At 40.6% G+C, this 14,358-nt stretch overlaps 1 protein-coding gene across 12 annotated transcripts in view; it reads left to right on the top strand.

Annotated features, from left to right (window-relative positions):
* Positions 1 to 14,358, top strand: part of LOC307038652 (unconventional myosin-IXAa-like) — a 162,696-nt gene that overhangs the window by 108,104 nt on the left and 40,234 nt on the right. For all 12 annotated transcript variants that reach the window (XM_079680221.1, XM_079680223.1, XM_079680226.1 and 9 more), the window contains 2 exons: positions 1,950 to 2,066; positions 3,183 to 3,317. In XM_079680221.1, the coding sequence (XP_079536347.1) occupies positions 1,950 to 2,066; positions 3,183 to 3,317 (252 nt within the window). The remainder of the gene's footprint in view (positions 1 to 1,949; positions 2,067 to 3,182; positions 3,318 to 14,358) is intronic.

The raw sequence follows: 14,358 nt of genomic DNA, 5'->3' as shown, positions 1-14,358 counted from the left end.
GAAGAAGAGCAGCCCACTCAACAAGCTGCATGGCTCGCCGGTACACAGAAGAGGAGAGCTACTTCAGCCCTCTGTGGAAAATGTGGAAAAGTGTGTAGTTTACCTCCCTCAACATGCCTTGCTAATGGTCTGTTAAGTTTTGACACAAGTTGTATGCACAATTGAAAATAAATAATTGACTATACATATTGTCAAGTGTTTCTAATTTCTACCCCATAAAGACATTACAAATTTGAAGTTTGTGTTCAGGGATGCATGAAGCTGGGGGCGGGAGGAGAACAATATGAACCAATGAAGGTCGGGGTAGCATTATAGTACCTGCAAGAAATTCAAACCACTTTCACCCCTGCTCCTGAATGAAAACATCTAAAATATTACAACACCTCGCGCAGCAAGCCTCCCGTACATATTATGAACAGTAACTCAGAGTCACGAGCAGCGCGGGAGCTTTAACACAGGCCGTGTTTAGCCTATAAATAAAAATAAGCTGATTTCATTCACCGTTTGACAATTTATTAATAACAACAGCCTGGCATTTCCCATCTCTAAATCACAGATGTATAGTTTTTTTCAGACTGTTAGCATTGATGAACTTCAGCTAAAAGGTAGGCTACTTGTGTCCCTTGAGAAAGATGAATGCTAGCTAATGTTGGCTCGTGCTGTTAATGATGTATCCTAATAAATATATTGTTGATGTATGGTTCTTTATTGGCTGTTTTTTTTATAAGAAGGTGAGAGGAGAAGATTGATAGCATTCTCATGTGTATAAGATAATGCTAAATATGAACCAGCTGGTAATTAGCTTAGCATAAAGACTGGACGCAGTGGGACAAAGCTAGCCTGGCTTTGTCACAAGGTAAAAAACAACACATGCGCCTTAGCTAACTCTTCATAAAACCACCCAAAAACTGTCTCTTTCAACAAATACAAATATATGTTTCAACTTTAGTAAGAACCAGTTGAGCAGTTTCCCCTACTGCTAGTTTTTATGGGAAGCTAAGCTAATATCCTCCTGGCCATAGTTTGATATGTACCATACGGATATGAGATTTGTATTGATCTATTTGATCTAATTCTGGTAAGGGAGTACATTTACTATTGAACCTACTGTAATACTTAAGGATTTATAATCAATAAAATGTCAATAAATAGTCAAACCCAACTCACGATGCATTCAACAGCAAATGTTGCGTATTTGTTTCTCCTTATAAATGACCTAAACACTTGTTGGCAATTCATTATAGTCTTCAACTAATTATTTGTGTGAGTAATAATGTGAAACAGATTTAATTGTGGCCATATCAAATTAACGACAGTCCTATTTTTGATTCAAAACACTTTCCTTTCCAATTTTTCACCACAGTATTTCAGAGCTGTCTCTGCTCTGCTTTTCCTTGCGGTTTCTTTCATTTTGTTCCCTCAGTGACTCCCATCAGATGACTCAGCCTCTCCCTGAGAGAGCAGTTCATTAGACCTCTTCTCTGCCCATTTCACACGTTTAAACATGACACTGATCTAGTTCCAGAGAGGAGAGAGGGAACCATTAGTGTTGTGTTTGTGGAGAAGCGCTGACATCAGTTGGCTGGTGTTTGTGTTTGATGTAGTAAAGTCGACAGGTTCTTGTAATACAACGGCCATCCTGCAGAATGACTTTGCTCCACGCTGTTGAAAAAACCGGCAGCACACAACACCCATAGACAAGGAAAATAAGTCAGTAAACAAAAAGCAGAAACATTTAACTGGCTGCTGGGCATTTAACACTTGCGGGCAACCATAGAAACACTGGGAAATCAAAAAGGTTGAGCAGCAGCTGAGAGTTACTGCACCTCAGTGAGGGTGAGGAGATTGATAACACAGTTTTGGTTCCTGATTCAGATTTAGAAATCCATATGATTTGGATCATGAAGAAACTGACGTGTATCTGTGTGTGTGTTCTTTTTTTTTTTTAGGCGGGCACGGTGAGAGACTCCATGGCTAAGTCCCTGTACAGCGCTCTGTTTGACTGGATCGTGTTCAGGACCAACCATGCTCTGCTCAACAACAAGGACCTGGAGGACAACTCAAAGGTAGGGGGGATAAAACAAACACAAACACATATATAAGTACACACACACACACACACACACACACACACACACACACACACACACACACACACACACACACACACACACACACACACACACACACACACACACACACACAGAAATACACAATATTTGTAGGAGAGCCACATTTTATTAACATATATGAAAAGAGTGACATAAACAACATTTTCACCCCATAAACTGTCTGTCATGACTTGATTATCTGCTATGGCTTTCCCAGTGCGATATAAAAATTCCACTGTGTGTGTGTATGTACGAGTGTGTGTGTGTGTTTGTGTGTTGGAGTGGCAGCTGGCAAGTAAACCCTGTGGGTGAATCTAAAGGATTAGAAAACAGTGTGTGTGGATGTGTGTTTCTGTGAGTGTGTGTGTGTGCCAAGAACATTTGGGCAGATGGCATCAGGTTCCCCTCAGCTCAGTTTACCCCCTGTGGCCCTTGGTGTGTGTGTGTGTGTGTGTGTGTGTGTGTGTGTGTGTGTGTGTGTGTGTGTGTGTGTGTGTGTGTGTGTGTGTGTGTGTGTGTGTGTGTGTGTGTGTGTGTGTGTGTGTGTGTGTGTGTGTGTGTGTGTGTGTGTGTGTGTGTGTGTGTGTGTGTGTGTGTGTGTGTGTGTGTGTGTGTGTGTGTGTGTTCTCTCTCTCTGCTGTCAGGGGGTCGATGAGGTTGCACTTTCCTGTCAAGGTCATTGTTCTTATGTACAGATAACAGTTTATATATGTGTATGCTCATGTATGTTTTTACTACATTGCCCTTCAGAGAGAAATAAAACACGGCTAGAAAAAATAAATCGTAATTGGAAACAGCCTTTACGGCCCATTTCATAATTAAAGGCCGCCTTCGAGTGGACGCCTCCTTCAGATGGTGCATGTTAATGAAATATGATGTCATGAATCTTACTGACACCCAGGGGGCAACCGGGTCACTGGAGCTGTGAAGAAAAGGCATAACATGAAACACAATACAAATATCTCTAAATAATTAAGAACAGTGTTGCTGGAGGGTTTTGTTTTAATATCTTGATCCTATAAATATGTAAAGTATTAATGGAAACTGAGCTGTCTGCGTTTTTCCCTCCAGACCCTGTCGATAGGAGTCCTGGACATCTTTGGCTTTGAGGATTATGAGAACAACAGCTTTGAACAGTTCTGCATCAACTTCGCCAACGAACGACTGCAGCACTACTTCAACCAACACATCTTCAAATTGGAGCAGGTAGGGTTTCCTTTTCCCTCTTGGTCCATATAGACACAAAAAGCCACTTCATTGTGGGCAGCCTTTAAGGAAGTCAGATGAATCATAATAGTATAAGTAGCTAGTATAAGTCAAGAGGTTGTGGAGAATGGACGGGTAGGGCGGTTCAGGTCTCGTGTGAAACCCGAAGATAATGTTGGTTTATTTTAACACATTTTTGTCAACTTACGTATTTAGATAAGTTAAATACGTAAACATAGGCTAGTTATTTCAACATAAACCCCATGCAATTAGTTTTTTAGCCTTAGCATATTCTGCACTTCAGGCGCCCTAATCGCTCCTGGTGTATTTGTGGAAAAAAACACACACAGAAAATTGCTTCTCGTAAAAAAAGATAATATCAAACAAACCGTGAGAGGACATGTTATTGTACCATACTGAATTCTCCTCTTTTCTCAATGCCATTTTGCTCATTTTATACCATTCAGGCCAATGTTATTGTTGCAGCTGCTGATAACTGCTGCTGATTGTATTTTGCTGCCTCTACGACGATGTTTACAACATTCAAACATTCTTTGTAAAGTGTGTGTTGGTATCGTAGTGGCGTCAGTTCATGGAGAATCACATTGTTGCTGCTGCTACACATTCTTTAAAAAATGCCTTCATGGTTTTGATTGATTCAGCTGATGGAGCGATGAATGGACTGCAGTTGCGTCAAACTGAAACAAAAAGATTAACTGTTTATCAGATGTGTGTGAGGAGCTGCTTTTGTATTGCTGTCCATGCTTTGTTCAATATTTTTGGAAGGCCACTTTGCCCCTGACATTACAGTAGAAACGTCTGTAATTATGTAGCTAGGTTAAGTTTGCACGCACATTCATAGAAACTAAAAAGTCAGAGGAAGGGTGCTGAATTACCAGAAGAGTCTGACCGGCCGGGTAAGGGTGCAGGAGACCAGGGGTGTTTCTCAATGTCGAGTATGCTTGCTTGGTAGCACATGTCTTTCGAGTCACTTGCTTCAGAAGCGAGGCAAGAATACTTCCTGGCATTCGGAAAACGAAGAGTGGAACAGGCTAGCAAGTGTGCAGGTGTGCGTCATATGAGAGGCATTTTCCGTCACAGATTTGGGGAAATTGGTCCGTGCGCAAAGCATTGTGGGGATTTTAAGACCGCGGAGTCTACAAATGTGCAGCCTCGAAATTTCTCCGAACGAAGTACGCCGGGCTCGGTAGAATTCCAAGTATGCTGGACATTGGAACAGTCTTTCGGCGGCACTCGATGACATAGTATGCTTGAAATAGTGGCTCTGGAGCAGCCTTCCTCGACATTGAGAAACACCCAAGGAGAGCTAACATTGCCCAACGTTTTTTTTTTTTTTTTTTCTCCGACTGGCTTTGGTTTGCTTGTTTATGCCTCTGTATGGCCCCTTTTATTTAATTTTAAATAATCTATTGTCATTTAATCACAGTTTATCAAAGAGACACCAGCTTCATTGCACTCAAAAGGAATATTACTGAAGCACTGATCAGCTATATTATGTATTCATATATTCTCATTTATTCAGATCCACTGCTTAAACACCTAATATTCAGTGAGCATGTTTTATTTATTTTTGTCAAATAATATCAATTGAACAAGCTCGAGATCAGTGAGAAGGAAAGAGCAGAGACGAAGCAGGAAATAATGAGACTCAATCAGTGGGAGACTGTCGCCTCTTGTCGTCTTCATTCTGCATTCTGATTGGCTGTGGCAACTTAGCAGGCGGGCAAATCGCTGAAGGCAGAATGCGGAGAAGAACAGAGTGTTAAAAAAAAAAAAAAAAAAAAGAGCAGTGTGTCTGTAAACGAGCGCAATAACGTCCCTTCAGTCTCCATGAAGATCACAGGCTGCCGCTGCTGTAATGATCCTGTTATCTGTTTCTGACAGTTAGCCCTCAGGGTCTATATATACACACACACACACACACACACACACACACACACACACACACACACACACACACACACACACACACACACACACACGAACACGAACACGAACACGAACACGAACACGAACACACACACACACACACACACACACACACACACACACACACACACACACACACACACACACACACACACACACTCTGCAGGATGTAACATGTACTAACAAACAGGTTGAGTTACTGTTAATGAAAAATTGATGGTTAAGCACTCTATGGCTTCAATTCAATTGTAGATGTTCTGCTGTTGAAGCTAATGGTTATGCAAAGTTAAAACACAGTTGAAGTAGCTGCCATTCGGACATAAATATGTGAGCACTCGCTTAAAAACGTCCTTAGATTAAGATAAGAATCCTATTTTATTTGTCGTGTTTATTATCATTCATACAATTATAGGAATAAAGATTCTGTGATATTATTCTAATCAACTGATGCCAATTATAAACACAGGTACAAATGTGTATTAAAAACAAAATGCAACTTCTAGTCAGGCTTTGTGAGCGGTCGTTTACATACGTTTTTAAAAATGCGTTTATCTGCCCAATTATTAAGATCCACCAACAATATAATTACTTATTTCCTGCTTACGTTTCAGTCCCCTTACATACGCTTTAACCAAAGACGCAATGAAACTTGTGGAAACAAATGACATTATTTCATTTTAAAGAGGACTGTTTTTATCATTTATGAATTTAACATGTATCTGTAAAGTGTTTTTGATCACCTTTTGAAAGCGCTTTATAACAGTAAAACTATTTACTGTATATAAAACATGTACATTTAATTCAGATCAGCATCTAAAAGGCATCTAATACAAAGTAATTCTGGTTTACTGATGGTGTTGTCTCTCCGTGGCAGCAGGTGCTCGTGACTGCTGTCTGAACCTTTCACTTGAGGGTTTTTGTTCCCGTGTTATGTTCAACTAATAAGTGTCAAAGTGCCTCTGAGACGCTCGCCCTCACAGGACTCTGCCCAATATTGTTCCAGGAGAGTTCACGTTTATTATCCTTTAATCACCGGGGTCCTCCCAACCTTTGGCCCCCTGCCTCTCTTGAGTTTATTTGACAGTACAACAGTCGAGGCGGCCCCTCAGAGGCAGGTTGGTAGAGCTTCCTAATCGAGGGTTGCCAGATCTGAACTGATTTGTGTTTGTTTGAATAAAGTTTAGCAGTTCACGCCACAGGCCCCTCTACCCTCAGTTTGACGTCAAGAGGAAAGACAGCGCTCCACACCTTGGGTGTTTCTCAATCACGAGTACGCTTGCTTGTCTTCCGAGTCACTTGCTTCAGAAGCGAGGCAACAATCCTTCCTGGCATTCGGAAAACGAAGAGTGGAACAGGCGAGCAAGTGTCACATGAGAAGCCGGTGAGAGAACGGTGCTGAATTACCAGAAGAGTCTGACAGGCCGGGTAAGGGTGCAGGAGACCAGGGGTGTTTCTCAATGCTGAGTATGCTTGCTTGGTAGCACATGTCTTCCGAGTCACTTGCTTCAGAAGCGAGGCAAGAATACTTCCTGGCATTCGGAAAACCAAGAGTGGAACAGGCGAGCAAGTGTGCAGGTGTGCGTCATATGAGAGGCCCCGCCTTACATTTTCCGCCACAGATTTGGGGAAATTGGTCCGTGCGCAAAGCATTGTGGGGATTTTAATACCGCGGAGTCTACGCATGTGCAGCCTCGAAATTTCTCCAAACAAAGTACGCCGGGCTCGCTAGAATTCCAAGTATGCTGGACATTGGGACAGTCCTTCGGCGGCACTCGATGACGTAGTATGCTTGAAATAGTGGCTCTGGAGCATCCTTCCTCGACATTGAGAAACACCCCTTGTCTGATGCTTTATGTTGAACCTTTAACCGCTGCACTCAAAATGCAGACGCTTTCTTTTACAAACACTCTGTGAGCTAAGTGATGCTAATCATGCTGAAGTCTTTGTTGTGAGTTTTCGACCAATTCATCAGGAAATTTAAATGAAAATAAGAAGCTTTTTGATTAAAATGTCCTCAATATTTTAAACGTATTTACTCGGAATCAACAGAAATGCCCTTGAACGTTTATCAGTGTTGCTTGAATCCTTTTTCTACATATTTACTGAATATGAAACTGTAAAATTCACTTTCACGCTATTAATTGCTGTTTTTAAAATGTTGTATTCACTTTGTTAAGATCGCAGTGATCCCTCAACTGGAAATATAGTGTTTCACTCTGTTATCATATATAGAGGTACAAAACATGCATTTTTTTATTGATAGGTGTCAGAGCAAAGAAAGCAATTGTGGCTTCAATGCCTTGCTCAAGGGCACCTCTCGAGCTACCAGTCGACATGCTGTATTTTTGGTCCGATGGGGACTTGAACTAGTTACTGCCGCCCCCAGTAGTTTGTTTATATGTATATTTGTCAGGGTTGAGCGAAGCAGGCAGGACCCAAATGCAGGTTTAACTGAAAAAATACCTTTATGTCAAGGATACAACTAGACATACAGAGCAGAACTCTCTCCCCTGTGAACACATAAAAAACAAAACAAGGATCTCACAAAGACTAACAGAAAAAGCAGAACCTAAATGCACACAGGACTAATCAAACAAACAAGACACAGGTGAGGAGGGAGGAGAAAACACGGGGGCACAAGGTGAACACAATCGGGTAATCAGGCAGGAGGGAACACAGGGACAGGAAGCAACAGACAAGACGGGGGTTGAACACCTTTCAAACTAAAACAGGAAACCAAAGAGACAGATCTACACAGGACAAAAATAAAACACAGACAGATCGTGACAATATTACTGACGTTTTCTTCAACTTCCTTCATCTTTACTACATCAGAAACTAGTAGGAAAAACACATGCTACTAACTCTGGTTCTTGTGGTTTCAATGTGGTATCTTCGGCATCCCGTCCCCTTTTTTAGGCGTGAACATCAGTTAAGTCGTCTATCTAGAATAAAGAGAACTTCAGCAGTATCTGATGATCTGATCAAGACCAAATGTATTTATTTGAAAAAGCGTGAACCACTGCTTCCTCTTTGTCCGTCATTCTGACTTTGAGAGGTGATTTTCCATCAGGGGGATTTTCCTCCTCTCTTTCCTCCGGGCTTTGCTCCCCTCCAACCAATCAGTTGGTCTTATCAGCAGCGAGTGTATTTACCTTTGGAACAGCGGCCAAAGCTAATAGGACCACACCAACCACAACCTGCTGTGTGTGTGTGTGTGTGTGTCCTAGCATTACTATACTTGTGGGGACCATCTGTTTACACAGTCACGTGTGGGGACTCGCCTAAGGGTTAGGGTTAGGCGTGTGTTGGTTAAGGTTAAGGTTAGGATAAGTCTCCAGGAAATGCATGTAAGTCAATGTAGTGTGTGTGTGTGTGTGTGTGTGTGTGTGTGTGTGTGTGTGTGTGTGTGTGTGTGTGTGTGTGTGTGTGTGTGTGTGTGTGTGTGTGTGTGTGTGTGTGTGTGTGTGTGTGTGTGTGTGTGTGTGTGTGTGTGTGTGTGTGTGTGTGTGTGACTCAAGTGTTTACACTCAACATGCCAATTGGTGCTTGATTTCTTCTCTATGTGAGGACGATATCAGAGTTAAAGAGAAAACACGACAGCCACCGCCTTAGGCAAACACGTGTCATGTTTGTCTTGTGAGGTATCTGTAAAGAAATAAAACACATGTGGAAAGGTTTACCTTCATCTGATATAAAGGGAGACTTCTGCTGTTCATTGAGTTCATTGTCCAGGAGTAATAGGATAAGGGTTGAATAGGGACTGCCAGATAGTAATTAAATGTGCCTTTGTTCATACTGATAAAGCAGCTAGTAATTCAGAGATTGTAAAAACAGAGTTCTTTGTTTTGATGCAGATTTTCAGATTTCTTGATTTTTTTGTAGTCATGCTGGTCAAAAAAGGTCCAACTTATTCCAGTCAGATCACAAAAAACTCAGAGTTAAAAGAGGCCTTCTTATGCTTTATGGGGTTTTCCTTTCCTGTAGTGTGTTTTATGTTTTGATTGGTGTGCATAGGCTAAAATCCCACATTTTGAGAAACGCCTCCATTGGACTACTTTGTTTACACATAACATAACGATATCACTACGTAACACTCCCGCTTCTATTGGCTAGCGCTCCAACACATTATACGTGATAAGGGGCGGGATATCTCTAAGCGGTTGGACAATCACAACAGAGCCGGCCAGCTAACCAATCAGAGCAGACTGGGCTATGGTTTCCGACAGAGGGTGAAAAGAGGTGCTGCAGCACAGGCAGTATGAGACAAATAAAGAGCTTTGTGAACATTAAAGCATGGAGACATGTCATAGTGGCACAAAATACTTATATGATACCTGAACGGAGCATCATAGGGTCCCTTTAAATGTAAGAAGCCAAACATATGTGAAATTGAATTTCAAAATGTTCCTCAAACACAGACAAAATACAATTATGATTTAAATCAGGAACTATCTCGACAAAGAGGAAGTTAACAAGATTAGAAGTCAACTGTCTGCTGTTCTGGTTCTTCCTACAATTGAATCAAATCTTATACAGGCTTCAGTGATTTAATACATTTGCTTTTGTTTCAGTTAGTTGTTTTGCTAAATCAGAAGCAACACTGAACAAGATAAACCAACTACAGTATACTGTCCCAGTTTATAAAATTCACTTTGTTTTTGGGGCATTACATTAAAAGCATGTAAACATGTCAGAGTAGAGGCACAACATACAAGTTTGAACCTCAAAATGACCACGCAGCCAGCTTGTCTTTTTCTTGTACTGTATCTACGTCTTTGTCAGTTTCAAACGTTTTTCCCTCTGTGTGCTTTAAAAAAACACACCAGAACTTGCTCCCATGATTGCACCTCCTGTCTGCTCAGTAAAAACAGTCTGCTGTCATAACAGGAGAGAAGGGCGCTGAGGGAGGGAGACATATATAAAGAAAGAAGAGATAGAGAGGTCCTAACACAAACACAGCCTCTGTAACTCAGAGCTCAATAAAAGATGGAGGGACGGCCAACCCCAATGACCGCAACACAACTCGCTGCTTTCTTCAGCTCAGCAGGAAGTCTTTCAGCTATTATTGCTCGCACATTTCTATGTGCATCTGCGTCCCAAAATGTGTCATGTCTCTCTTTACTTAATATTATTTTTGGTCAGTGGAAACTTTAAAGGAGGGGTGTCAAACTCAAATACACGGTGGGCCAAAATTTAAAAATGGGTTCTAGTCGAGGGCCGGACTGGTTCAATGTTTATTGCGAAAATGATTGAAATGAACTTATTGCACATATTAAACCTGGAACTAACAAAGCTTAAATTATTGCCTATAAAAACAACATTAAACATTAAATAATCAGTTGCATTGGCTTTATCTGCAGCTTTTCCGGAGACATTTCTTATGATTACATTTTCCCACAGGCCAACAACAGCTTCAAAAAAATTATTTCCCTCAAAAAACAAACATGCCCTGTTGTCGTGAGAGAAAAGGTGCAGAAGGAAACATCCATGTAAACTTGTGATGTTAGTTCAAGCCAGATACTTGGCATCTCATCTTGGGTGCAAGTTCATCAATGTTTGGGGTCAGGCTCTGAGCTGAGGAAATCCTCTTGATTGAGTGAAGGTGTGCGTGCAATATACCGGCGGGCCAGATCTAATAGTAATTAGAAATGATCCTGCGGGCCGAAATGAAATCCACCAAGGGCCTGATTTGGCCTCCGGGCCTTGAGTTTGACACATGTGCTTTAAAGGATCAGTTTGCTAATATTGCAAGTGTTTTGGACACTAACGGAAACATCCTCTTACAAATGTTAACAGTCCATCATATGGATGGACGTCAGAGACTGTTTTCGAAAGAAGTCCTTTTAATTAAGTAAAAGAAGCATTACAGCAGTGAAGCAGTCTAAATGTTAAATGAAAGTAAAGTATCAGAATCAAATTATACTTAATGTACCACAAGATTATTGGATTATAATTCATTTGTAAGCATTGTGTAAACATTGTAGCTGCTGGTAAAGCACTTGTGGATAGTTTAACCTTCAACAATGCATCATGATGGCTGCATGAATAATCTGAATCTGCATAACAACTAAACCCTGACGTTTTTATACTGAAGTAGAAAGTGCAATTGTTGCCTCTATATACTAATGGATTATTAAAATAAAGTTGTGCATCTTAACATTGTACTGCACTCTATTCAAACTTCAAAGTTTTAACCAAGCTTCAATATGAACCAGGATTGTTCAGCATGAATGCACTCACAGTACGAAACTAAAAATAAATGTTTACAAGAAAATCAACAAAAGTAAATGCAATAAGAACATGACAAATTAATGAAAACATTTCCAGTATATCACAATTTCAATTAGTAGAGCTATGCAGTTTGAAAAGAGGAAGCATTGAACAGAGATATGCACAAAGCTTACACTATGGATGATGAGGAATGGCTCACATGAAGTGTGTCAGGGCAGTTTATGTAAATATGTGCATGTGTGTTTACCTCTGAACCTGTGTGTCTGCATCCAATTGTCTCTGTGATTCAACACATGTGCTCTCACAGACACAACACAGTCAGGCAGATTAACCGAGTCATTTATCCGTGAGTGGCTTGATGAGATTTTTAAACAAAAGAACGGGACTCTTTTTATTGCTCAGTTTTTGTTTGCTGGATCAGGTGCAACCTCTGAGAGAAACCAAACATGTTCTGAATTCCCCGTCAGTGATTCAGCGGCCTGGAAAAAGAGGAGAGTGTGTCGCATGTGTAGAAGAATCTTCAAGTGCTGCTTTTAATACTTTACATCTGTCTCGTTTCAGTGATCATTCACATGTGTTCTTTATTATTCTACAGCTAGTTCAAAAACACATACACTGACACATCAAAACTAGGGCTGTACCCGAATATTCGTTCGTTGTTGGTGTACTATTCGGGTTTCAATTTCGTTATTCGGATATTCGTTTTGTTTGTTTTTTCCCCGGTTTTTTTTCTAATTGAATTTATTGAAATCTCCAATATCAACGTAAGAGCTTGTGCCTCTGAATTTACTTTCTCCGTCTTTATATATAGATATGACTTTTCTCCGTTAATCTCCGTCACGTTGTTTCCATAGCAACAACAACTTCCTGTCAACAGCGCTACCTCTCCTTCAAAATAAAAGCATGTCCATAAATAGGAAGCAAAGGCAAATGTACAAATATAAACAAATATATAACCAAATATATAACCAAATATACAACTGCAACGAAACTAACAAACACAATGCGATATCCTTTTCAGTTTCAAAGAACACAAATTGGGTTATTTACATAAACAAATAACTATAAAACAACAATACTGTAGAATAACAAAATGAATGCCGTGAATACACCGAAATACACGTGTTGAAGTGGTTCGCTGCTGCTTACTACGCGCGGGCCGAATATTCGCTGCTGATTACTACCGAATATCCGGAGCCCGAAAAATGGTATTCGGGACTGCCCTAATCAAAACATACAGGGCACTTGGGATGAGACTATTTGTGTTGTGAAATACTGTATGCTCCACCACTACTATAAGCACACAATTCCCATTTATATTAAAGTAACATCAGAGTAAAGCTCCATGAAGTGCACTCATGTTCCTCAGAGGAGCAGTTTGTCAGCGTTGCACAAGATATTACATAACCAGCGTTAGATATACAAAGAACAATGTGCTTCCAAGAAGGATAAATCCATTTTGTTTTAATGATCCCACTGCTCTTAATCTGGCTACACTTTAAGAACAGTTAAATTAGCAGCATGTTGTTCTTTCCATCATTTGGTTTCGGGCGCTGTGAAGGACATTGCAGTATCTATCGGATGCCGTAAGCTCTGTAATCGTTGTTCTTATTGATTTTCTCTCATACAAACACCCCCATTCTCTTCTATTTTTGTGCAGCTGGGCTTCCTGCCTCGCCAGTGCTGACTAGGGCTGCTCAATTAATCATAATTTAATCGCGATTACGATTATGGCTTGCAACGATTACGAAAACAACGTAATCGAAATAAAATGATTATTTTGTATTATTATTATTTAGTATTCTTTTTTTATTTTTTTGGTTTTTCAGTTGAATTATACTTGAAGTTCAGGGTAATCAACTGTTATTGACCCAAATAATCGAGATTATGATTTTTGCCATAATCAAGCAGCCCTAGTGCTAACCCTTACATTTTAGAATACTTTAGTTTGCTGAGTGTGCATGCTCTTCCCCTGCAGTGCAACAGAGACACACATTGACCTGTGGAGATCCTGGAGAGAGACAGTTTGCATAACCCACGTAGCCTACTTCCCCTTTCTAACTGTTTGGTGTCCCTCGTTGGCTCCTCCCTCAGGGGTATTAAAATGACATGGCTCATATACTTCAGTCGTCATTGGACCCTGGGGGTTATTTTCTTTTGACCAACTACCAGCAGCCAGGTGTTTTCATGGTGGGGATTCAGGTGTTTTTAGTGCTGTGAAAGCATCGCGTAGACGTTTTGGTTTTATACCGTGGGAATATGCAAAAATATAGTAAATTCTCGTGAGCCACACTTTTCTGCATGTTTTATTATAACATGGTGCGTCTAAGACAGTTAAGAGCAAATGTGTCACGTGATAGTTGTTGAAAAAGGTTTTGAACCTCTCAGTGCTGAAGAAAAAGAGAGGAAAACATGACCCTCTCCTCTTAAAGGGGCCCTATGATGCTGTTTGGGGTTTTCCCTTTACTGTAGTTTGATATAGGTTTTAGTGCATGTAAATAGTCTGTTAAGGCTAAAATTCGAAATGTCCCCCCAGAGGGAGTCTAACGCCTCCATTGGACTCTTTTGTTTACTTCCTTAACATAATGACATCACTATGTGACACTTGCGCTTCTGTTGGCTAGTGCTGGTAAACATTTCATGTGGTAGGCTAAGGAGAGGGACATATAAGCGGTTGACCAATCACAACTGCCCCGGCGTCCAGTTAACCAATCAGAGCAGACACTTAAAACAAATATGAACATTAGCATAAAAGGGCCCCTTTAATAAACTGTACTATTCTGTGTGTATGTGCCAACATCAGGAGTTATTGTAAATTGGTTAAGTCAAGTCTTATTCAGGTAAATACTAAATAGTC

Source organism: Notothenia rossii, assembly GCF_949606895.1.
Source record: "Notothenia rossii genome assembly, chromosome: 5".
NCBI classification, from domain to species: domain Eukaryota; kingdom Metazoa; phylum Chordata; class Actinopteri; order Perciformes; family Nototheniidae; genus Notothenia; species Notothenia rossii.
The sequence above is the reverse complement of the archived record's forward strand: the minus strand, read 5'-3'. Positions and strand labels throughout refer to the sequence as shown.